The sequence below is a fragment of the Mustelus asterias genome, chromosome 15, assembly GCF_964213995.1.
Source record: "Mustelus asterias chromosome 15, sMusAst1.hap1.1, whole genome shotgun sequence".
Classification (NCBI taxonomy): domain Eukaryota; kingdom Metazoa; phylum Chordata; class Chondrichthyes; order Carcharhiniformes; family Triakidae; genus Mustelus; species Mustelus asterias.
In genome coordinates, this window is record NC_135815.1 from 9,091,511 (window position 1) to 9,117,563 (window position 26,053).

Below are 26,053 nucleotides of genomic sequence, written 5' to 3' on the forward strand. Positions count from 1 at the left end.
AGATCCATCAAAGATGCCAAAATACGGTACTGGACCAAGCTAGAGTCCCAGGCTAGCCACACTGACCTCCGTCGACTATGGCAAGGTCTGCACGACATAACAGGCTACAAGATGAAGGCATGTAAAATTGCCAGCTCCAATGCATTCCTCCCTGATCAGCTCAATGCATTTTACGCCCGTTTTGAGCAAGAGGTCAGTGAGAGCATGCCCTTCACCCTGGAAGAACCTGTATCTGGGGTCACCATTGCAGATGTCAGAACAGCTTTCTTGAAGGTCAACCCTCGGAAAGCGACTGGCCCCAATGGGGTGTTAGCGCGAGTGGGCGAATATGACCACTACGGACCCAGAGTCAGGTTCAACAATGGCACAGCTTTATTGCTTTACGTCGACAGAGATACAATCAGGACATACAGACAATAACAGTCCCGAAGGTACTCTGAAGGCCCACCAAAACGGGTTATAGTTATAGTGATATTCTGTAGTTGATGTGTAAATGGTTTGTTTATGGTTTTCTGCTATGGTCATCCTGTTTAATGGGTTTTTAGGTGTGGAGTTGATGTGTTAAGTCTGGTGATTGGCTAGTCTAGGGAGGTGAGAATTGTCTGAGATCTCCGGACTTTCTTATACAATAGGCGTTTAATTGGATATCAGGAAGTCTTCCAGGTCTCGGAGACTTTCTGAAGTGTTTGATAAGGGCTTCCTGATATCCTTGGAGCCAATTTAATTAAATGGAAGGGTATGCTAATGTGAGTTCCTGAGTCCTTTTGTCAGCCTTGTTTCTGCGTTTTAAAAGACCTGCTTGTCTGTTCACACTTTGTGCCTGGGTGCTGCTTTGTCCTGTTTCATTTATTTGATTTTATTCCAAGAAATATTTAATCTAAGGAATCTCAGAAATTTGTGTCCGCTTACAGTTCCCCCCTGTCGGTCGGGAGTGGACTTGTTCCACCTCCCTCAGACCGACAAATTTTGTGTCCGGTGCTCCCTGCCTCTGCACGCTGCAGTCGTACAGTTTAGGGGAGCCACGGGAGCTTGTCAAATTAAGTGTATGCGGGAGTAATCCTCCCGATTTGTTAACTGTCCGACCACGCCAATTGTCCTAACTAAGTTTTTATGTGATTTTGTTTTCTTCCGCTGGCGGTATGTGGAGCATGTTGCTACTCCCCAGGAAAGTGCTAAGATGAGTTGGATGACAACCAGTGTATGTGAAATGATTCGGATCCAGGGGTGGATGTTTACGTTTAGACTCCAGTCCCACACCTCCTGTGCCCATGTTTGGCTTTGTAATGCCGTTTCGGTGTCCTGCTCCAAGGTTTTGATATGTGATTGTCGCTGATGGTATAACCGGACGGAGTGTCCTACTTTGAGTCGGAGCTCTCTTAGAACTTCAGTCAGGTGTGGGATGGGGGCTTGCTCGGGTTCCTGATAGTCTTTTAAGTTATCCTTTAGAGGGTCTGTGGCATTAAAAGTTACTGTCTGTCTATTTCGGATATTGGTGATGTGAGCCTGACCTATAGTGACCGGTCTGCGCGGGGTGAAACAGAAGTTTGGGTTGGGGATTGGGCATGTTAGTCCATTGTATATAAATGATGTACGTGTGGTGGCCACACAGTATCTACCCCGTCCCCCGTATCCTGCCCGGGCGAAGTGTGGATCGATGGGTGTAATTTCTAGGGTGCAGTCCTGTGTCCGGTTAAACCCACATTCTGCTGCCTCTCCTTGTCTCAGTGGGTGAGGACAGATGGTGATCTCTCCCTGCTGTTTGCACCCTGCGAGAGAGACACTGGACATTATACCATGCCTGGAGATGGCCGTGGTTTCGGTTATGTGGTAGCGGAGGGAGGCATTGCCCCCAACAACACCAATGTTTTCAATCCGGAAGATAGGGAACGGCCCTGCGTCCTGTGTGACTGTTGGAACCAACAGAACCATTCCTATCCCGGTGCCCTCACTAACCTCGCAGTCCGGGATCACTGGATACACCCGTGTCATCCCTTTCAGGGTCCGGTCATCCAGCACCCACTTCTGATCTGCAAGTTGCGCTAGCTGGGCGCTGTCGATCCAGTCGGGCACCTCCCCGCTGTGTACCTGGTCCAGATTGTGTCGTACTTGTGCTACCATCCACTGACCACACGCATGGCATAGCTGTCCCTGTTGTACCCAGGCAGTGTCCTCCCTCTCCCTGTCTATGAGGTTATAGGTCCGGGCGTGTGCTTCTAGTACTGCAATCCCATCTAATCGGATGTGGGCGCCCGCTTCCCCTAGAAAGGTTTGCTCAGCCTGTTGGTCTAGTGACCGCCGTAAGATGTTCTTCATCACCCCTTTTAGTTGTTCAATTTTGTTGTTAAGACCCTGGATGTCAATGGAGTTAACCACTGTGGATCCTGTGTTTAACCCCGTGAATATGTCATTGACAATGCCCCTTTTATTCCTGTATGTGTTTGTGTTTCCCCTGTAATGTGTAGCCCCCATTGGGTCAATGGCCCGTTTTATGGTCTCCCTTCCCAACATTCGTTACAAGTTTTGTGTCTGCTCCGAGCAATACTCTGGCACCTGAATTCCTGAAATATCAATCAGGACAGGTACGACCTCATGTTTCACATTATCATATACAATCTCCCCCTCGTTCCACAATACCAGTCCTCCCTCCGGACCCTTGCTTTGCAAGGGGCAGGGTAAGATTTCGGGTGTTGTAGTCGTGGGGCCCCGCGTTGGAAGCGGCGCGAAGCGTACATACAGTGAGACTGTGGGAGCCTCAACAAGTCCGTAATAGCCGCAAATGTCCATGTCCGGTTTTAAAATGTCCTGTGGTAGTGTAACCAGTGGGTTGTCGGGGAGGGCGCAGATGGTCCCGAAAGTGCAGTCGTTTCTGTTCCGAAGGTCCCGTCATTGGATGCATGTTCGGAGTCCTTCTAAGGTGCGAGTGAAGCAGATCTCGTTGATACCCGGGTAAACTTGTAGCCATGCATTAAAATAAGCTCTACTGTCCATAGGGTTTGGTTCAGCTGGCACACACAATGCCTCAGGTGTGTTGAAGGTTACCCCGTGGAATCGCGGGTAGATGGGGTGTTCTATGGGTGCAATACCCGTCAGGAAGGTCGCCGTGAGGATCATCCTCCAAGTGGTCCACATAGTTCTGGAGAGGGGGTTGGGGGAGGGTATATAAAACCTGGTGGCCACCAGACGTTAGATTGATATCAAATGACTAACTTAATCTATTTATCTATTCATGTTTATATTCCTATATACATATATACATCCGTGCCACGGTTGGCGCACGACTCCTTTGTGCCAAAAATAAAAGTTGTTATTCCGACCTCCGCTGTCTGGACAAAGATGGTTAGGGGCCAATACGTGGAGTGGTCGGAGCATCCCTGTCTTTACAGTCAGTCTGTCCTGTCTCTTTCCCGTGGTGGTAGGATTTTAATTGTGACCAATGTTTCCAGCGGCCCCTTCCCTTAACATCGACACAGGCACATGTGTCGCTGGTAAGGATAATCTCGTGGGGTCCTATCCATTTTGGTGCAAACCCGGGTCGGTCTGGGGCAACCCGAATGAAAACTTTATCCCCTACTTGGGGGAGGGTGGTGGTGTGACTGACATTTTGATCTCTAGCCTGGTCTCTGGCTGCGTGGTGCAGATCTCGGAGCTGTAAGTCTAGATGCTGTACATATCTCTTGATTTTGTCCTGAAGGGGTGCCATTTCTTCCCCCTCCACGGCAATGTTTTCTGGGAGTCGCATTGCCCTCCCGGTCATTAGCTCAAACGGGGTGAGCCCTACGGTAAGACCTGGGGTGGCCCGTAGGCGCATCAAAATACAAGGAAGGACATCTACCCACCCCTGACCTGTCTCTGCGATGGATTTGGCTATCGCATTTTTGAGAGTTCGGTTCATCCGCTCTACCATTCCAGCACTTTGAGGGTGGTACGGGATGTGGAATCGCTGTCGGATTCCTAGGGCTTTGCAAGCGTGCTTCATCACCTTGCCTGTAAAGTGTGTCCCCTGGTCAGAGTCCAGTTGCAGCGGGACTCCCCACCTTGGTATTATTTCATATGCCAGGATGCGGGCTACAGTGGTCGCCCCGCAATCCTGAGTTGGAAAGGCTTCTACCCATCGGGTGAACTGGTCTGAGGACGAGGCAGTACTTCTTCCCGCGGCTGGTGGGTAGGGGGCCGATGAAATCAATTTGGAGGTTTTCCCAAGGTCCCTTTGGTCTGGGTTGGTGCTAATTTAACTTTCAGGGGCCGACCGGGGTTATGCTGAGCGCATATAATACATCTTTGCCAGTGCTTAGCTACATCTCGCCCCATCCCTGGGCACCACCAATCAGCTGATAAGCGGGCCAGGGTCCCATCCCGGCCGGAGTGGTCCGGTTCGTGGTGGAGTCGGAGTAGTTCAGCCTGTGTGAATGAAGGGGCAACTACCTGGTGCCCTCTGCGCCATACCCCATTCTTATCTAGGGACACCCCTGCCTGCTCCCACCGTGCCACCTCGTCTGGGTCAGTGCTGCCCTGGAGTTTACAAATGTCCACCTCTTCCGTGGGTGGAGTGGTGATGGCGGCTCCCTGCGGGAGGGCTTCCCCAGCTGCAGCTTTGGCAGCAGCATCTGCTAGTTGGTTTCCCTTTTGCTCCACAGTCCTCGCCTTCTGGTGGGCTTTTATTTTAATTACGGCTGCTTCCGAGGGTAACCTGGATGCCGTTGCCAAGTCTCGGATTATGTTTTCGTGTTTTACGTGCCCCCCCACCCCCTGCGGTGATGAATCCGCACCTTTTCCATGCCATCATATAGTCATGGACCACCCCAAACGCATATTGGCTGTCTGTATATACATTTATCCGTTTGTCCCTTCCCGCTTTAAAGGCCTCTGTGAGTGCTACAAGTTCAGCCACCTGAGCGGAGGTTTCCCCACTCAGGGTGTCCCTTGCTATCAGTGCCCCTTCCTGATCTCCCACTGCCCAGCCTGTGCGGTACTGTCCCTCCACTTGTCTTCGGGAACCATCCACATGTAACGTTAAATCGGGGTTGTCCAGGGGCTGATCATTAATCCCATCCTCTGCGTCAGTGTCTGGATTAATTGGACAGTGGTGCGGGCTGCCCTCTGGAAGGAACCCCTCTGCAGGGTTTCTTCCGGTATCTCGCACAATTTTAATGGACTGATCCCGGGGAAGGAGCACTGCCTCCCAGTTGGCCCTCCGAGCAACGGAGACAGTTCGGAGTCGACCGGTATTCAGTAGCTCAACTATAGTGTGTTTTGTGTGCAAAATGATCTGCCCTAACATAGTGATGGGTTCACACACCTTGACTGCCCATGCGGCACAGTCCAGGGCTGCCACACATTTGTGCAGTCCTTTGGCTACCGGGGACTGTCGGGCGGAGTAGTTTGCTACGGGTCGCATGGTGCCCCCACATTCTTGGGTCACCGCGGAGCTGTAAAATCCCTCCTCCGAATTGTAAAAGAGGTGGAAGGGCTTCGTTCTGTTGGGCAGGCACGAGGCTGGGGCTGCGAGTAGTTCTGATTTTAGGTGGGTGTCTGCTGCCTCCTGCTCAGGTCCCCATTCAATTGTTTCTGCTCCTGGTCTCCCCCCTTTACCAGTCGCTGGATTGGTTCTGCCAGGGATGCAAATTGGTCAATAAAATTCCGGCAATAGTTAAAGAGCCCCATAACCCTACGGACCCCTCTAACTGTATTAGGACGGGGCATATTGACAATTGCTGTTTTTCGGTCAGTGGGGAGAGTTTTCTTTCCCTGGCTTATGTCGTGCCCCAAGTACCGGACTTCAGATTTGGCGAGTTGTGCCTTGGTTGGGTTGATTTTAAATCCTGCTGTCTGTAAACCAGCAGCTTTTGCTACCAAATAAACCTGTTGGACTTTAACCTGGTGTTGTTAAACTTCTTACTGTGTTTACCCCAGTCCAACGCCGGCATCTCCACATCATGTCTGTAAACCACGCAGGATTACCGACAGGGCTCCTAGATGTCCCATGGGGTTGGTGGAAGCGATCAGAATGTCGTCCACAGATTGAAGGAAGGTGCTCTTATAGGGGGACAGGTCACAATGAGGGCTCTGCTCATAACCCGGTGGAATATGTTGGGGCTGTTGTGGAATCCCTGGGGGAGACGAGTCCAGGTGTATTGCTTACCTCCACAGGTAAAGGCGAACCTCTCCTGGGAGTCTGGGTGGAGTGGGATTGACCAGAATCAGTTTGCTATATCTAGCACGGAGAATATACAATGTTCAGGTTGCAATCCGTTAAAGATGGTGGCCGAGTTCGCAACAATAGGGTGTTCCTTTGGGGTTACCCTATTCAGGGCGGTATAATCTATGGTCAGCTGGTAGCTTCCGTCTGGCTTACGGACGGGCCACATCGGGGAATTGGTTGTGATACCGTGGGTCTCAGGATGCCCTGGGCAACCAAAGCCTGGACGATTGTTTCGGTCGCCTGCAGCGCTTCGGGTTTTATGGGGTATTGGGTGTGGGGAGTGTGAACCGGTCCTTGTATCTGTAGGGGAGGGATCCTTACGATAACGCAGTCTTGCTTGCCCACCGCCCAGACTCGGGGTAATGATTGGCACAGGAGCCCCACGTGTCCTTCCTTTCCCCAGTCTCGGGTCGTGTGAGTAGGGGCTCCCATACGTATGGCTGCTACGTTTTTATTGGGGACCCAGTATCCCTGAATCCCGCTTTTAAGTTCCTTTCTTGCAGTCCACAGCAGGCGCTTATTAAAAGCGTCCACCACTGCTCCTAACTCTCCGAGGAAATCTACCCCCAAGATTGTTCCCTCTCGGTTTGGGCCCACCCAGGAGTGTACAGGGAGTAGGATTCCTTCTATCTCAAGTCGGACTGCTTCGCTTTGGTATGCTGTAGTCCTATCTCCCCCTACTCCTACCACTACGATGGAACGGTGGGTGGTGGGTAGTGCCATGTTAGTGAGGGATATCGAAGCCCCCGTATCTATTAATACTTTGCATCGCCGGCCTCCTAACGATGCATTAACCCAAATACGGGGGTCCGTTCCCAGGGTGGGGGCCGATGCCACTCATGCGGACTTCTGTGCCGCGAGAGTTTGTACAATATCCAGCAGCTGCTGGTGGCTGAGGTGCGCAATATCGGAGACGACTTTGTTCTCCCTTATATCCGGGGCGCTTGCCGGGGTTTGATCATATTTCGGGGGCGCTCTCTCTCTCCTTGGGAACCTTCTGCTTCTGCAGGCTGATTCGGTGTGACCGAATCTGCCGCACTGTGGCATATGTTAGAGGGATGGGGTGCCTGAGCTCACTCCATCTGACGAAGGAGCAGCAAGCTCCGAAAGCTTTGGTATTTGCTACCAAATAAACCTGTTGGACTTTAACCTGGTGTTGTGAGACTTCTTACTGTGCCTGAGCTCGGCAGTCCTTTTTATAATGGCCCGATTTCCCACACCTGTAGCAATTCCCTCCTTCAGTCCCCAGAGCTGATATCCCTACTCTGGCACTTTGGATCTTTCTTTGTTGATTATCTACAGTGATGGCCCAGTTCTCTAGTTCATCAAAGGTGTTGAAATTTACCAACCCGGTTTTCAGAACTGCTTGGTGCTCCGGGCTCAGTCCATCCCTATATAATTGGAGGAACGCGGGGTTCTGCCTATCTGCATCGGGCATTCCCCCGTGGGCCATAAAGGCATCAAATTTCCGTCACCCATATTCCTGGGCCCCTTCCTCCTTCCCCTACTATTGCGCCCCAGCTCACGGGGACCTGCCCCATGGTCTGGACAATATCATTTTTAAAGTCTGCCAGAGCCTGATCCTGCTCTCGGCGACTCTCATCCAGGTTTGCACACCAGGACCCATTCTGGTGCTCTGCCTGAAGCCGGGCCCAATAATTCTCGGGCATCTTGGCTCTTATCAGCCCTGCTATGTCCTGGTTATGTAGGTTATGACACAGTTGCATTTCCTTAACCTTCTGCCAGAAGATCGCATAACTGTGTCTGGGCTGGAGGGTCGGGAGTTTCTCTAATAATTTCATTGTGTCTCCCGGTGTGAGTGACACATAGATCATTTTAATCTGGGTCTGCCGCCCTCGCCCATCTCTCCCTTGTCCCCCAGGAACGCATTCGATCTTTAAGGGAGCTGCCCTAGCGTCCTGGGACGGGGTCGGTGGTCAACGGGAGGTCCCCCCCCCCTGTCGGGCACAGTGAGCCCGTTTCATCCATTAAGCATTCCCAATTGGGACACTCCTCACTTGGAAATTCATGTGAGAAGTGGGACAGTGCTGGCAGCACGGGGTTAGCAGCCATCACAGCGGCGCGCTTTCGCTGTGCGGACTGTTCTTGCTTGTCCTGAACATATTTATGAACTCGCCCTGCTAGAGTGATGTGGGCTTTTAATATCAGGATCCAAGCCTTATCATCTTTATTCCTCTTTTCTTTCGCCCACCATTCCCGTTGGTTTTCAAGTGGGTCTTGGGGTTTCCACCCTGCTTTGATCATGCTTTTAATTAGTGTCTTATTTTTGTCTGCTAGATAGCGGGTGAGGGACCCTTCCGGCCCCCCATTCAAAAGTGATGCCCTCGCTATCCATGGTGCTGATTCTTACTAAGACCGGTGGTGTGCTAGTCCTGGCTCTGGTGCTTCTCACAGATACTTGTGTGGGTATCTCTGAGGTTACTGGTTTGGTGTTCCCACTGTCAGTGTGTTTAAACTTTCAGCAGCAACACGCAGAGCCCGTCCTGCGTGTAGCGGGGAGATTACCGCGCACAGAGGCAGGTGAGCTCTGACCACGACTACAGGGTGTGGAGATGCCGGCGTTGGACTGGGGTAAACACAGTAAGAAGTTTAACAACACCAGGTTAAAGTCCAACAGGTTTATTTGGTAGCAAAAGCCACACAAGCTTTCGAAGCTCTAAGCCCCTTCTCACCTGAAGAAGGGGCTTAGAGCTTCGAAAGCTTGTGTGGCTTTTGCTACCAAATAAACCTGTTGGACTTTAACCTGGTGTTGTTAAACTTCTTACTACGACTACAGGGGCCAGGGCCACCCTTTCCTTGCCAACTCCTATCGTTAAATCAATCCTCAGAGGCTCACCGTTTTCCCTATCTCCTCGGGATCACCCTGACCTGGGTGCGGACAGGCGTGGAATTGACCGCAGATAGGAGTTCCCCCGGCTTATAGCCGTTCTTTTGCGCTACCAGAGGTCTCCTGCTCGTAGTGGTCGAGGCACTCAGAGGCTCCAGACTTAGTAGCGCCCGGACATGTAGCAGACTCCTCGCGGATTCTGCCCCCAGTGGCCCGAACCTTTCGCGCCTGCAGAGGTCCTACCCGACTGGCAGTGCCCGGACTTGTACCAAACTCCGAGAGCCCGATCACAGTGGCCCAAACTTGGACGTCCTCCCGGCTTCTACTATTTTCAAACTCTGTCCTGTCAGGTACCTATAGGTCAGTTAGTTTATGGTCGGGTTCATCGTCAGGGGTACATGGAATGTAATGGCAACACAATCAATCTCAGTTCGTGACCCTACTCGCCCGCCCAAAAAGAACCTACCCTACTGTGCAGTTTACTGAACAGACTCTGTTCACAACTTCAGATCGCGGCAGCCGTGAAGCACCGCTCTGACACTGGGAACGCCCGCGGATTTAAAAGAGTAAAAATACTCACCCAGTGCCCAGAGACGATGTTCCAGCGACGGTCACGGTCCCGGACGAGCCCCCAATTGTTAACGCGAGTGGGCGAATACGACCACTACGGACCCAGAGTCAGGTTCAACAATGGCACAGCTTTATTGCTTTACGTCGACGGAGGTACAATCAGGAGATACATACAATAACAGTCCCGAAGGTACTCTGAAGGCCCGCCAAAACGGGTTATAGTTATAGTGGTATTCTGTAGTTGATGTGTAAATGGTTTGTTTATGGTTTTCTGCTATGGTCATCCTGTTTAATGGGTTTTTAGGTGCGGGGTTGATGTGTTAAGTCTGATGATTGGCTAGTCTAGGGAGGTGAGAATTGTCTGAGATCTCCAGAGTTTCTTATACAATAGGTGTTTAATTGGATATCAGGAAGTCTTCCAGGTCTCGGAGACCTTCTGAAGTGTTTGATAAGGGCTTCCTGATATCCTTGGAGCCAATTTAATTAAATGGAAGGGTATGCTAATGTGAGTTCCTGAGTCCTTTTGTCAGCCTTGTTTCTGCGTTTTAAAAGACCTGCTTGCTTGTCTGTTCACACTTTGTGCCTGGGTGCTGCTTTGTCCTGTTTCATTTATTTGATTTTATTCTAAGAAATATTTAATCTAAGGAATCACAGAAATTTGTGTCCGCTTACAGGGGTATCCGGACGAGCACTCAGATCCTGCGCGGATCAGCTGGCAGGGGTATTCGCAGACATCTTCAACCTCTGTTATAAAGTTTTTGAAATATCTTCATTACATTAAATGGGGCTACATTAAAACAGGGAGTTTTTAATCCATCTGTGTTGGTAACAGCATGTTTAATGCTGCTGTATCTGTAAGGAGACAAGACAGCTTTTTATTCTGCTGTGAGGCTGATATGAAGCTCCCGCCCACTAATACCAAATCAGTGAAATGCCAACTTTGTGGTGGTTAGTTAGACTTAGAATTCACTGAATGAAGGACATGATATAATAGCCTTTACCCTGGGTTAAGTAGACAATGTACTGAATGCTGAAACTCTAATGGGAGATCACCCATCACCTTTGCATCAATGTGTGCCACCTGCACATACCTTTTGCTCCAAAACCTACGTACAAAAAAGACCCAGTGTCTAGAATTTTCATTCCTGGCACAGAGGTTACAGATCCAAGCTGGTCTCGAGCACCATGTATCAACAATAACACAGAGGAGTTTGTTTTAAATCCAGTTATGAAATTACTTAAATACCTTACACAGAGGTTACAAAATGGAGGTGTGGTAATGTCACTGGACTAATAACTGAGGCGCCCAGGCTAATGCTCTGGGGACACAGGTTCAAATTCCACCGCAAATTTTAAATTCAATTAATAAATCTGGAATATAAAGCTAGTATCAGTAATGGCAACTATCACTGATTTCTGTAAACACCCATCCAGGTCACTAATGTCCTTTAGGGAAGGAAATCTGCTGTCCTTTCTGCATCTGGCCTACGTGACAACAGACCCACAGCAACACCCCCTGAAATGGCCTGGAAAGCCGTTCAGATCCAGGGCAATTAGCGATGGGCAAACAATGCCGGCCTCGTCACTTACGTTCACACCCTACAGAAGAGTTAAAAAAGCACAAAGTGCCCAAAACATTTTTCTTCATCCATATATCTAAGCTAATCTAAAAACTGACAGTCTCTGCCTCAACTGCTAATCCTGAAAGTGAATTCCACAGTACACAACTCTGGATATTTCTCCTGTGCGCTGTTCGAAATCGCTTGCATTTTATCTTCTATCTATAGCCTCTTGTTCCAGATCCCTGTGACTAGAGATTGTTCGCTTCTATCTTCCATGTCTCATCCTTTCATTATTTTAAACTCACTTTTATCACCTGTAATCTGCTGTTAAAGCCCCAGTTTCTTTGTTAAATTGCTTTCTGTATTTCCTCAAACCAAGCAGCGTCGTAGAGGATTTGTACAGTATTGTATTTTCTCAAAAACCTGAATATCTTCCCATTGTAAGTGACGTTTATTTTTTTTTAAAGTTTTAGTTTATTTATTGTTGTTACAAGTCGGTTTACATTAATACTGCAATGAAGTTACTGTGAAAATCCCCTAGTCGCCGCACTCCGGCGCCTGTTTGGGTACAGTGAGGGAGAATTTAGCATGGTCAATGCACCTAACCAGCACATCTTTCAGACTGTGGGAGGAAACCGGAGCACCTGGAGGAAACCCACACAGACACGGGGAGAACGTGCAGACTCCGCACAGACAGTGACCCAAGCCGGGAACTGAAACCTGGTCCCTGGCGCTGGGAGGCAGTAGTGCTAACCACTGTGCCACCCAAAGGTCATCTTTGCTTTTATTCTCTACTTAATGGTCAACTTCTATCCTCTTTTTTCAAAACTGTTCTATCCATCTGACTTAAATGTCTTATGAAGCTGTGAACAGCCCCCCTACAAAAAACTCCCTCTGATCTTGCTCGGCACCCTGCCTATGTAATTTTAAACACCCATAAGGTGTTTAAAATTAAACACCTTTAATTGGAGGATAATTCATGTTTTTTTTGCTCAAATATATTTGCTTGACATTTATTTATGCAACTCCACCTGCCACTTTTTTTTTTAAAGCCTGTTCCCCATTGGCAGCTACCTTTGATCTTCTGAAGGCTGAACTCCAACTTGTGCTCTTGGCATCAGTTTAAAACTCTGACACTAATTCCTCTGGGCCGATATCTCAGTCACCGATAAAGGCACTGAACAGAAATAGAACCAGATTGAATGTAGCACGGAATAAGTGGCGATTGCACTAAAACACACACAATTCTTGCAGGGATCTACAGGGTAGACGCAGGATGTTTCCCCTGGCAGGGGGGTTGGTTTTGGGGGAGTGGGGGGATGTTGATCTAGAACCAAGGGACACAGTCTCAGAATAGGTGACAGGTCCATTTAGGTACAAGATGAGGAATTTCTTCACTCAAGAGGTTGGTAAATCTTTGGAATTCTCTACCCCAGAGGGCTATGGACGCTCAATCATGGAACACGTTTAAGCCAGAGATCGTTAGATTTATAGATGTAAAAAGACATCGAGGAGTGCGGGGATAGTGTGGGAAAATAGCGATGAGGTAGATCGGCCATGATCCAGTCGAATGGTGGAGCTGGCACGAGGGGCTGAATAGCCTATTCCTGCCCCATTTCTTTTGTCACCTCCTAGTCCAACTGTTCTTTAGCTATTACTAAGTGATACCCTTTATCTTGTCAAAGGATTTTCTTAAGTCCATAAGTATGACAGCCCCTAAATGTCTGTAACTCCCTAAGAGAATTCTACCAGTCGAGTACAATCATCCCCTTCTTGGAATCTGTGCCGAGTACTTCTATTTTCCCTTTTAGATGAAATTTTTCTCTTTTCATTACCAATTAGAGACACTAACATTTTCCCTAACTAGCTGCTCTGTATTTATCTTGATTTTTAAAAAATGGGTACAATACTGGTAACTCCCAGTCTTTCAATGCATAAATCAGGCCTCTGAAATTTCCTCCTTTAGGATATCAGGGTGTGTTCCACCTGGTCTTGCCAATTCCGCCTACTTTACCCCAACTATCAACATCCTGAGGGTTACCATTGACCAGAACCTGAACTGGACTAGCTCTATAAACAATGTGGCTGCAAGGGGAGTCATGATGTGGAGATGCCGGCGTTGGACTGGGGTAAACACAGTAAGAAGTTTAACAACACCAGGTTAAAGTTCAACAGGTTTATTTGGTAGCAAAAGCCACACAAGCTTTCGGGGGCTTAGAGCCTCGAAAGCTTGTGTGGCTTTTGCTACCAAATAAACCTGTTGGACTTTAACCTGGTGTTGTTAAACTTCTTACTGCAAGGGGAGGTCAGAGGCTAGCAATCCTGTGGTGTGTAACTCACCTCCTGACTCTCCAAAGCCTGTTCACCATCTACATGGTACAAGTCAGGGGTGTGATGGAATACTCTCCACTTGCCTGGATAAATGTTGGTCCAACAACACTCGAGAAGTTTCACACCAACCAGAGACAAAGCAGCCGGCTTGATTGGCACCTCATCCACAAACATTCACACCTCTACCACCGATGCACAGTAGCAGCAGTGTGTACTATCTACAAGATGCACTGCAGGAACTCATCAAGGCTCCTTATACAGCACCTTCCAAACCCATGGTCATTATCACCTAGGTCACAGACAGCAGATACTAGACAACACCACCAGGAAGTTCCTCTCCAAGTCACTCACAATCTTGACTTGGAAATATATCGATGCTCCTTCACTGTTGCTGGGTCAAAATCCTGCGATTCCCTCCCTAACAGCACTGTGGGTGTACCGACACCACATGGATTGCAGTGGTTCAAGAAGGCAGTTCATCATCTGCTCAAGCATTACGGATGGGCAATAAATTCAGCTTAGCTGGCGAAGCTCACATTCCATGAATGAATAAAAATTAACCGAGTTATATTTTTTTCATCCTTCACCTGTTTATTTAATTCTTTCTTGGGACGTGGGCATCGCTGGAAATGCCAGTATTTCTTGTCCATCCCTAGCTGCCCTTGAACCGAGTGGCTTGCCAGACCATTTCAGAGGGCAGTTAGATGCAACCACACTGCTATAGGTCTGGAATCACATGTAGGTCAGACTGGTTAAGGATGGTAGATTTTCTTCCTGGAAGGATACGAGTGAACCAGATGGATTTTTACAATAATTAATAATAGTTGCCACAGTCACATCACTTAAACTAGCTTTATTTTCCAGATTTATTAACTTAACATTAAATTCCACAGGTGCCATGGTGGGGGTTTGAACCCGTGTCCCCAGAGCATTAGCCTGAGCCTCTGGATTACTAGTCCAATGTCATTAACAGCCACTGTCTCCCCTATTGTCTCCACTGTTGATCACTGTGTTTACTCTCAACCAATTCAGGATTCACTTCCTCTCTGATATCCTCTTTACTGAATTCAAATTTCACCACCTGCCCTGGTGGGATTTGAACCTGGATCCCTACAGCATTACCCTGACTGTCTGGATTACTAGCCCAGTGACAATACCACTAAGCCACCACCTTCCTCAACAATATCCCCTTTATTAAAGAACTGTGCAAATTACTTATCAAGTACCTCATCAATTTTTATTGCCTGCAAATTGCCAATCTTCTCAGTTCCACCTCCCTGTTGCTAATTCTCTCTCCGCTGTGTCCCTTTAGCTTTCTGATCTCACTTTTAACCGATTAAATGTTCATACCCTCTTTTAGTTTTCTCATTTTTATTCTTGCAGCCTATTTTTCTAATTGTAACCAGATTCTAATATCCTTTATTTATCCAGGGCATTGCAAATAGCTTCCTTTTTAATGATTAATCTGTAGCTTTACAACCTCTTTTTTTAATAGAAGATAGTCCCACTGTTGCCATACATCCTTGTGTGTCAATTTCTCCTCACGCCTCAGCTACTGTGATCTTTCATCTTTCTAAAACCTGCTGGAACACAATCTGCTTTCTAGGTGTTGTACTGACCTTTTTCCCTTCCTAGTTGAATCTTAAACCCTATCATATCGGGTTGATATTCTCAGCCCACATTTCTCTGATCTATTTCATTACCCATTCCAAATCTACAGAAACAATTCCTCTCTCAAAGAATCACTAACATACTGCTTGAAGGAATCCTCTGCATATTTTACAAGTTCTGTTCCCACTTCTCCATTTACTCCCTCGTTCTGTCCTAATAGATAAACTGAGACTCAGACTCGGCACTCAAACTCTTGAATTATTTATAATAAATCTCCCTTATTATACTCTACCAAGTTACCACAAAAGTATCAAACTCTACCATAAAACTTTAGCACCAGGCATCAAACTTTGTCATTCACAAAGTATTCAACCTCTGACCTTGCTTTGTTAGACACTAAGTAACTAACCACTGACTTACTTCGTTATACACAAAGTATTCAAAACTTCACAAAATATCCAAACCCTTGACTTGGACTTAGAGATACTACCCGTGGAGAGGCAAACTGATCAGATTCCCTCCCAGTGGACTTTGTTTCGATGTCTCCGAGTCTCAGACTCGGGGTCTTGCTGCTTCTTCTGCAGTGTTGATCCTGGGTTATTGCTGCCAATGTCTCCCCTTGTATAGAGGTTGCTGGCACTGATCATGCTTCCAGTCATGTACTTGTAGGACTGGCACAAATCAATCATGGTCACCAATGCTGAAGAATCATGCCTATATCAGAGGTCGCAATTACCTCAGGAACATGACACAGGAATCTGTGTTCAGTCACTATCTATTCAAGGCACAGCAACAGCCACTGACCAATCAACTCTCGTGTTTGTTCCATAGCTGCATATTCTTTCTTTGCTGCTCCCAGTCCTTAGCCTGATTCAGAGTTAGCCCTTTTCATAGAATCATAGAAACCCTACAGTGCAGAAAGAGGCCATCTGGCCCATCGAGTCTGCACCGACCACAATCCCACCCAGGCCCTACCCCCATATCCTCAGATATTTTACCCGCTAATTCCTCTAACCTACACATCTCAGGACACTAAGGGGCAATTTTAGCATGGCCAATCAACCTAACCCGCACATCTTTAGACTGTGGGAGGAAACCAGAGCACCCGGAGGAAACCCACGCAGACACGAGGAGGATGTGCGAACTCCACACAGACAGTGACCCAATTCGGGAGTCGAACCCAGGTCCCTGGAGCTGTGAAGCAGCAGTGCTACCGTGCCGCCCCCATCAGGCTTTGTTGGTGCCGTTATGAATACCCATACTCTGGCCATACTCATCTAGCACCTGCTTCCTTCTTCTAATGTGTGTGTCCACCTACTTCCAACTTGATGCATCAGATTGGCCTTTCAAAGAGAACTAAATATAGGTGTTAAATGGATCCCAAGCCAGTTGAAATATGAAACTAGACAAAAATTATATTCTTTATAGCATTACATATGTCTGCCTCCTACTAACTAACCCAATTAAGTTGATCTTTCTCTACACCCTAGCTATGACTGTAACACTATATTCTGCACTCTCTTGTTTCCTTCTCTATGAACGGTATGCTGTCTGTATAGCGTGCAAGAAACAATACTTTTCACTGTATGTTAGTACATGTGACAATAATAAATCAAATCTATGTCCTGGTACTTAAGCGTCTCACCTGTGCATCTTAATATAACCAACAAACCATTCACAATAGGTGGACAATCCAAGTGCAAAATATTGCAGATGCTGAAAATCTGAAATAACAGAAAACGCTGCAAATATTCAGGTCAGCATCTGCGGAGAGAGTAACGGAGATTAACTTTTCAGGCCAATGGCATTTAATCAGAAAATCAAAGTTCTGTGAAAAGGCTATCAGCCTGAAATGTTTCCAGCATTTTCTGTTTTTATCAGTGGATAATTAATTGACTTCAAAATTAACAGGTTTGAAAATTGAATGAAAATGAAAATAGAATATCTATGGTACAGAAAGAGGCCATTTGACCCATCGAGTCTGTACCGACCACAATCCCACCCAGGCCCTACTCTCATAGCCCTCATTTATCCTGCTAATCCACCTGATATTACAGTCAATTTAACATGGCCAACTAACCTAACCCACACATCTGTGGCGTGAGGGGGGAAACCGGAGCACCCGGAGGAAACCCACGCAGACACGGGCAGAATGTGCAAACCCCACACAGACAGTCGCCAAGGCTGGAATTCAACCTGGGTCTCTGGCGCTGTGAGGCAGCAGTGTTAACCACTGTGCCATTGTGCCTCCCAGAAAATGTCTCCCTCTTCACCTTCAAACACCCTTGTGCTAACTTTTCATTTCAGCTGTATAGTTATGAGAGACGGAGAGAATAAAGATGAACAGGAATGTCAATGGAAACAACAGCTCCAGCCATTGGTTCTTCAGTGTGTGTCGGTGGTGGAAAGCGGGCTTTGCACACACAGTAGAAACGCCACAGAAAGAGGGCAAAAGGAAAGAGTTTGAGTTATATGGTGTCTAACTGTGTTGAGTGTCTTAAAGGAAAATGAGTGTTTTCTTGTGCCATGACTGTCATATTGACAAACGGGGAGAACATTTCAGACACAAGGTTCCACAATCAAAGATGACATGGCTAACTAATCTGTTTTGACAGTGTTAGTCAAAGAATCCCCCTCCTGCTGATTGCTACCCAACTACTGCTGAAAACTCAACACAACAATGGGATTGGGTACAGCTAGGATGCCCCTATGGGCAAACAGCACACTGACACACATTTCCCAATGGGCAAGATGCTGGATTTCTATTAATGTCTACATCTGACAATTAGTGTTTTTATGAGAGAGAATAAAGTGGAAAGAGAAAGCCAGTCAAGATAATAAAATCTTCTCGTGGTGACATCCTCAGCCTTCTGGATATTAAACTTCCATCACAATGTTGGCTACTTTCTCAGAAATCACTTCCATATCTTGATTTCTTTTGGGTGTCAGTGGCAACGCCAACATTTGCTGCTCATCCCAATTACCCTTAAATTGAGTGGCTTTCTAGGCCATTTCAGAGGGCAGTTAAGGAGCGACACGGTGGCACAGTGGTTAGCATTGCTGCCTAACAGCGCCAGGGAGCCGGGTTCGATTCCCGGCTTGGGTCACTGTCTGTGCGGAGTCTGCACGTTCTCCCCGTGTCTGCGTGCATTTCCTCCGGGTGCTCCGGTTTCCTCCCACAGTCCGAAAGATGTGCTGGTTAGATGCATTTGCCGTGCTAAATTCACCCTCCGTGTACCCGAACAGGTGCAGGAGTGTGGTAACTAGGGGATTTCAACAGTAATTTCATTGCAGTGTTAATGGAATCCTACTTGCAACAAATAAAATTATAAGAGTCAACCACATTGCTGTGGGTCTGGAGTCACATACAGGCCAGGCGGGCAAGGACGGCAGATTTCCTTCCCTAAAGGACATTAGTGAACAAGGTGGATTTTTATGACAATCAATAATAGTTTCACGGTCAGATTATTAAAATACCTTTCAATTCCAGATTTATTAATTGAATTTTGATTTGTCACATGTATTAGTACACGTGAAAAGTATTGTTTCTTGCACGCCATACAAAGCATACCGTTCATAGAGAAGAAAACGAGGGAGTGCAGAATGTAGTGTTACAGTCATAGCTAGGGTGTAGAGAAAGATCAACTTAATGCAAGGTAAGTCCATTCAAAGGTCTGACAGCAGCAGGGAAGAAGCTGTTCTTGTGTTTGGTGGTACGTGACCTCAGACTTTATCATTTTCCCCGAACGAAGAAGGTGGAAGTGTGTGTGTTTGGGGTCCTTAATTATGCTGGCTGCTTTGCCGAGGCAGCGGGAAGTGTAGACAGAGTCAGTGGATGAGAGGCTGGTTTGCGTGATGGATTGGGCTACATTCACAATCTTTTGTAGTTTCTTACAGTCTTGGGCAGAGCAGGAGCCATACCAAGCTGTGATACAACCGGAAAGAATGCTTTCTATGGTGCATCTGTAAAGGTTGGTGAGAGTTGCAGCTGGTTTCCAAATTGCCAAATTTCCTTGGTCTTCTGAGAAAGTAGAGACATTGGTGGGTTTTCTTAACTATAGTGTCGGCGTGGGAGGACCAGGACAGGTTGTTGGTGATCTGGGCACCTAAAAACCTGAAGCTCTCGACCCTTTCTACTTCATCCCCATTGATGTAGACAGAGGCATGTTCTCTTCTAGGCTTTCTGAAATTGATGACAATCTCCTTCCTTTTGTTGACATTGAGGGAGAGATTATTGTCATCGCACCAGTTCACCAGATTCTCTATCTCATTCCCGTACTCTGTCTCATCATTGTTTGAGCTCCAACCCACTATGGTGGTGTCATCACCAGCTGCCATGGCGGGGTTTGAACCTGTACCCTCAAAGCCTGGACCACTGGATTACTATTCCAGCAACATTATGCAGGGAGATGATGGAGTCGTGGTGAATAAAAACAAGGCCATTCAGGTGGGGGGAGATGACGTGGGATGGAAAGATGCTTGTGTGCAGCATCAACACTGCCACAATCTGGCTGCAGTGAATGGCTTGTCTGGGCTTTCAATTTTACGTAAAATCACCGCACCAAATGATGTTGGAACTAAAGGGGGCAAATTTTGTGCTCCAAGATATCCCCTTGAGATTTTGTTGGCTTCCAGAGCTCATTCTTCATTTTCACACACGAGTGTTCAGATATAGATTTTTGAACAGTAAAGGAATTGAGGGTTATGGTCAGCAGGTGGGTAAGTGGAGCCGAGTCCATTAAAAGATCAGCCATGATCTTATTGAATGGCGGAGCAGGCTCGAGGGGCCAGACGGCCTACTCCTGCTCTGGGTTCTTACGCTCAAGGCACTATTCTTTCTTAGTTCCTTGGTATTTTCTCTCAAATTTGGATTCTAAATACAACTCCCAATTTACAATAATAAACTAAGATCAGATTCTTCTCAAATTCCAACTTTTGGATCCAATGAAACAGAAATCGCAAGGCTATAGAGAAAAAGCAAGGGTGTAAATCCACAGAAAGAATTTAACATAATGAATGAGATTAAATATTATAATTTGATTAAGAATTTTAAATGGAAGTCAATTGAGCTTCAATGACACCTTAGATGAGTGTTTCTGGACAGTGCATGACAACATCTCGTTAGAAATGTCAGTTCAAAGTACCAAATTATAGAATGGAATTTTAAAAAACGGGACAAGATAATGGTCTACCACCTCTCTCCGCCTCACACTGGGGTGGCAGGGAGACTTTCACATACACTGACTGACCTGCTGCCCACCAGTCCCAGGGGCTCCAATGGTGCAAACCCACCCCAGTTGAAGCCAGGCCCGGACGCAGTCATTGGCAGATTTTCCATGGCCCGGAGCCATGACACAAGTGAGCATCCCCTGCCGGGGGAACAAGTGTAGGACAGAGAGAGCGGGGAGCCTGCAGCAACCCCAGGGTCTGATACCTGCTCAGGTCAAAGCCAAGAGCCAGTTTCAACTGGCAGCATCCACCAGCACAATGCTCAGTGCACAATGTCACAGGGTTCAAAACACAGTGGCAGTAGAGGAATTCTCCCCCTGAAAGTTCCCAAAACTCTGTGAAATTTCACTCAAAGGGGCAGCCACTGAAAGAAATGCTGGCCCGATACGTGGAGGGATTGAATCTGCTCTTCCAATCACAGATCCTGTCATTCCCCATCTTGCTGTTGCTCCAGAGACTGAATGGAAGAGCAGTTATGCAACCCATTTTGAGGTGGGAAGCTCACTGATGTGCTGGCTAGTGATGTGTGAAGAAGCTGTGTCTTCCTGTGGACAGAACTGCTGTGCCTGCTTAACAACAGCTAGAGAGTGACTAGTAATGTGAGAATATGGTAGCGACCACTGGACAAGTGTGGAAGGCCCCCCACTCTGCCAAGCAAGCCTCGATTTCTTTATATACATTTTGTGGGTGGGCTAAAAGAACTCGGGGGTGCACAGGGCAGGAGTCTAATCAACCAGGTATTGAGAACTCACTTACTAATCATGCGCCAAATTAGAAGCCGAGATACATTCATCCACATTTACATTCTTAACTACTGTTATTTCCTGGTTAACACTCAAGACAACATATAGAACCCACCCACCCCACCACCTGTCTGAACTGATCTCAACCTGCATTGTAGACACCCGACAGAAGAATATACAATTGAAATCGTTACACGAAAGCTGGCAATGGAAGAGAGCCAAACAATGATCGAAGCCACTGGAGGAATTGATAAAATATCAAAGAGTAAATAACTTTGGGAAGCAGCTCGCCACGTGCTCCGCTAGAAAATATTTGTAACAATTCAAATTATGCAAAAAATAAATGTTGTAATTGCATGGAAATAGTCTGAAATCCTCTTGCTGTTTTGGGGGATTGTTGTTCAGAGGGGAGGAGTGCCATGTATGTTGGGACATAGCCACTTTAAGACAACGGTTCAGGTGACCCTAGATGTGGGGTGATCTTCCCAGGAACCGCCCTGAGAGAGGGGAGTAGTAGTTTGGAGTGTGGAGCGAGTAAGACCTGCAATAAATACCCGTGCTCCCTGACGCCTGTCTAGTGTGACAGTAGTCCTCAATCGTCAAGAATTTAACAGAAACATTGGCTCCATTCTCTCTCCAGGTGCTGTCAGACCTGCTGAGATTTTCCAGGGTTTTCTGTTTTTGTTGCAGATTCCAGCATCCGCAGTATTTTGCCCTTATATTTATATTATTGCCAATGAGTTTTGGATGTAAATCCATACACCAGGAAGATCAGAAGTTTTTCCCTGCTCCACTGTCCCATCCGATAAACAGTCTGCGCTTACATCACAAATACACAAATGCTTTACGAAATGAGCAGTTTGTAATAAAAAGAGTAAAATCCAAAATGAAAGACCATCAGCGTCCAGTTCCCTTAAATTTCAACAAAGCAGAATGTGTTCAATCCATGCTGATAATTTCAGCAGATTCTGGTTTTATTCTGAAAGAGTTTCACTTGACACAATGACAGAAAGTGTCTTTATTTGATAGGGGGCTAATATAACCATCAGGGGGTTTGTTTCAAATGCTGTTGAACGCTGGGTTTTCAAAATAGCTCTCCAAAGAGAGAAAGGGCAGAGACAGGCAGTCAGCAGCAACATAAAATTTACTTACCCTATAACAGTGAAAACGGAATGTCAGTCATACAGTCAGACTGCACACAAGACAGGTCCTGTCTACAATACGTTTATTGGTAGAAAGGGGAGGTGATGGCCTACTGCTATTGTTGCAAGACTATTATTCCAGAAACTCAGCTGATGTTCTGGGGACCCGGGTTCGAATCCCACCAAAGCAGATGGTGCAATTTGAATTTTTAAAAAACATCTGGAGTTAAAAATCTACTGATGACCGTGAAACCGTTGTCGATTGTCGGAAAAGCCCATCTGGTTCACTCATGTCCTTTAGGGAAGGAAATCTGCTGTCCTTACCCGGTCTGGTCTACATGCGACTCCAGAACCACAGCAATGTATTGACTCTCAACTGCCCTCCCAGGGCAACTAGGGGTGAGCAATAAATGCTGGCCAGCCAGCCACGCCCATGTCCCACAAATGAATAAATGAATTTAAAAAATCCAGAGCTTATAAAATTCCCACGGCACCTTCTTTTCCCAAAGGTAGGGGAGTCTAAAACTCGAGGGCATAGGTTTAAGGTGAGAGGGGAAAGATACAAAAGTGTCCAGAGGGGCAATTTTTTCACAGAGGGTGGTGAGTATCTGGAACAAGCTGCCAGAGGTAGTAGTAGAGGCGGGTACAATTTTGTCTTTTAAAAAGCATTTAGATAGTTACATGGGTACGATGGGTATAGAGGGATATGGGCCAAATGTAGGCAATTGGGATTAGCTTTGGGGTTTTAAAAAAGAAAGGGGGGCATGGAAAAGTTGGGCCGTAGAGCCTGTTTCCATGCTGTAAACCTCTATGACTCTCCCATGCGAGTGCAGGAGATACAACACCTCCCCCCTACCCAGCATCTAGGGGCTGGAGGTGAAACTCATTTCCAATAAGTTAATTTGTGCCAAGCAGTTTGAATTTTCATTTTGGGAGATGTGTTTATAATAAATGTACAATAGTTGGTCTTTGTGCTATCTAAAGGAAACACTTAAAAATAAATCAACACAATCACAGAAGGTTATGTTACTTGGTGACTGCGCGTCTAATAAAAGGGGCAGTGAGAATGACAAAGGAAAGCCCTCAAAAAATATATATTTTGACCTCTGCTATGTCGAGCATGTTGAGGCTGGAACCCCCCACCTCCTATCTGGCCACCACAGAGATGCTCCAGCTGGCTGGCAATGCTGCCCAACACTAGATTTCCTGCATCATCCGGTCACCTGCAGCTCACCACGCGCAAAGGCCAGGAACTCGATGGGATGCAGGGCGGGCTCACACAGCCCAGAGCAGGTTTCTGCCCAACATCCAGCAGCCCAGCAAATCAGGGGGAAAAAAAGAGCATGAGGAAGGGGATCTGTGATTGGAGGAGCTGGAGCAGCCACATGGGAGAGACACAATCTGCGATTGGAGGAGCAGCTCCTCACACAGATTCTGTCTGCTGTATTTGGTGCGGCTCCAATCAAAATACACAGGACTGACACTTCTTGAATGCTTTGCCCCCATCATTGAGTTTTCAGGGGCTACGTGAGGCCTCCAGGGTGAATTTGAACCCTGGACTTAGTGTCAAGCAAACTGAAGCAACAAACAACCTGCTGGACTCAGCACTACAAGCCAAGTAAGTAATCTCATATCAGGCTAAAGCCCAACAGGTTTATTTGGTAGCATGAGCTTTTGGAGCACTGCCCCTTCATCAGGTGAGTGCAGGATTTGTTTCACAAGCAGGGCCTATAAGATTATGGAACTTGGAAGTTCTGCACACGAGGACAGCCTCAACCAGAATCTTGGGTTCATGTCACACTGCCTGTAACCTCCAAGATTTGCCTGGGCTTGCAAAATCTCACTAACTTTCCTGGCTGAAGACAATTCACATCTCTTTAACCTGTGCTTAACCCTCTCTCCACTCACATTGTCTGCACCTGTAAAGACTTGAATATCTGTTAAGACTCGCATTCCAACCATCATCTTGTAATTAATTTGTGTCTATGTAGGCCCTGCTTGTGAAACAAATCCTGCACTCACCTGATGAAGGGGCAGTGCTTCGAAAGCTCATGCTACCAAATAAACCTGTTGGACTTTAACCTGGTGTTGTGAGACTAATTGACTATGAGTTTTGCCTGCACTGGACCGAGTAATTGAGTCCAAACCCAGGTTTCAATCTCTGGTTGCCCTATGAAATTGGCCATATAGGAGAATAGAATCAGCAGACTTAGCTGACATGTTGGGGGCACCACAAATAGGCTGGAATCATTATCAGAACATAGAAGGTTCGCTGATGCAAGGGTCAATACAGCCAGGCCAACAGTCAAACTCCAGACATGTAGTGAGACTTGCTATTAGTTAGGGCAGCATGGTGGCACAGTGGTTAGCACTGCTGCCTCACAATGCCAGGGACCCGGATTCAATTCCCGTGTAGAGTCTGCACATTCTCCCTGTGTCTGCGTGGGTTTCCTTCCACAGTCCAAAGATGTGCGGGTTGGGTTGATTGGCCATGCTAAATTGGCCCTTAGTGTCAGGGATTAGCAGGGTAAATATGTGGGGTTACAGGGATAGGGCCTAAGAGGGATTGTTGTTGGTGCAGACGCCATGGGCTGAATGGCCTCCTTCTGCACTTTACGAATTCTAGTCAGGTTAGGAATAGGGAATTGGACAATAAGATTGTCCGACGGTCTGCTGCAAGAATCTAAGACCAACTCTTGGAGGCAAGACAGGACCCTGAGTGCAGGACACAGGAGACTGATCACCTCCACGTTTAAAGTTTTTAAAAAATGTATTTATTGGTCACAAGTAAGGCTTACATTAACACTGCAATGAAGTTACTGTGAAATTTCCCTCGTTTGGGCCAATGCACCTAACCAGCACGTCTTTCAGACTGTGGAAGGAAACCGGAGCACCCGGAGGAAACCCACGCAGACACTGGGAGAACATGCAAACTCCACACAGTGACCCGAGGCCCGAATTGAACCTGGGTCCCTGGCGCTGTGAGGCAGCGGTGCTAACCACTGTGCCGCTCCTGTATGTAAAGGGTAGTATTGCTCTGTGCAAGAAGTGAGCTTGTGCATTGGTTTTTGTATTCTGCCTATTAAACTAGTCGTATTTTAAACATAAAATTATAGTGGTATTTTCTCCAGTACTACTGCATGACCAGGGACTTATTACCTCAATGAGGGTCTTGCTTCCTGGATTAACAGTGAAATAGGCACAATACTATCACAATAAAAAGAAAAATGGCAAAGGCTGAAAACTTAAAATCAAAATATTTGCTGTACGAGGACAGATCCTCTTTAATCCGTCTTCGATGGGTTCTGCTGCATCCATGCACTCACAGGGTTACAGAAGATCCCATGGTACTATAAAAACAACAGGCAGCTCCTTCTGCTGATCTAGCCAATGTCTATCTCTCCTCCAACATCGATTAAAAAGATAATTAGTCTCAGTGACTGTGGGATCTTGCCATGCACAAACTGGCTGCCACATTCGCAACGGTGATTCCATTTCAAAAGTATAATCGCTGTATTGCATGTTCTCCCCGTGTCTATTGGAAGATCTTGAGAATATGAAAGGTGCCCGAAGATGCAAACATGCCAAAAAACATTTAACAAATTCCCAACTGAAAGGGAACTAGTTAAAACCACAATATGTGGAAATCCTGAGAAGATTGTGGGACTGGATAAGAAACAGAACAAAAAAACGATAGGAAACTGTGTACTCGTGAGGCGTGGCGTTGCAAGTAGGAAGTTAAAACTGATCACAGGAATTTCACAGTAACTTCATTGCAGTGTTAATGTAAGCTTTACTTGTGACTAATAAATAAAAAG

At 46.8% G+C, this 26,053-nt stretch overlaps 1 protein-coding gene across 5 annotated transcripts in view; it reads right to left on the bottom strand.

Moving 5' to 3' along the window:
• LOC144504313 (homeobox-containing protein 1-like) overlaps positions 1–26,053 on the bottom strand; it is a 51,309-nt gene that overhangs the window by 19,734 nt on the left and 5,522 nt on the right. The window contains exon 2 of one of the 5 annotated variants that reach the window (XM_078229457.1): positions 351–3,166. The exons of the other annotated variants lie outside the window; for them this stretch is intronic. Coding sequence (XP_078085583.1) covers positions 1,033–2,508 — 1,476 coding nt within the window. The 5' untranslated portion in view covers positions 2,509–3,166 and the 3' untranslated portion in view covers positions 351–1,032. Of the gene's footprint in view, positions 1–350; positions 3,167–26,053 lie in introns of those variants that run through there. 5 annotated transcript variants of the gene reach the window in all.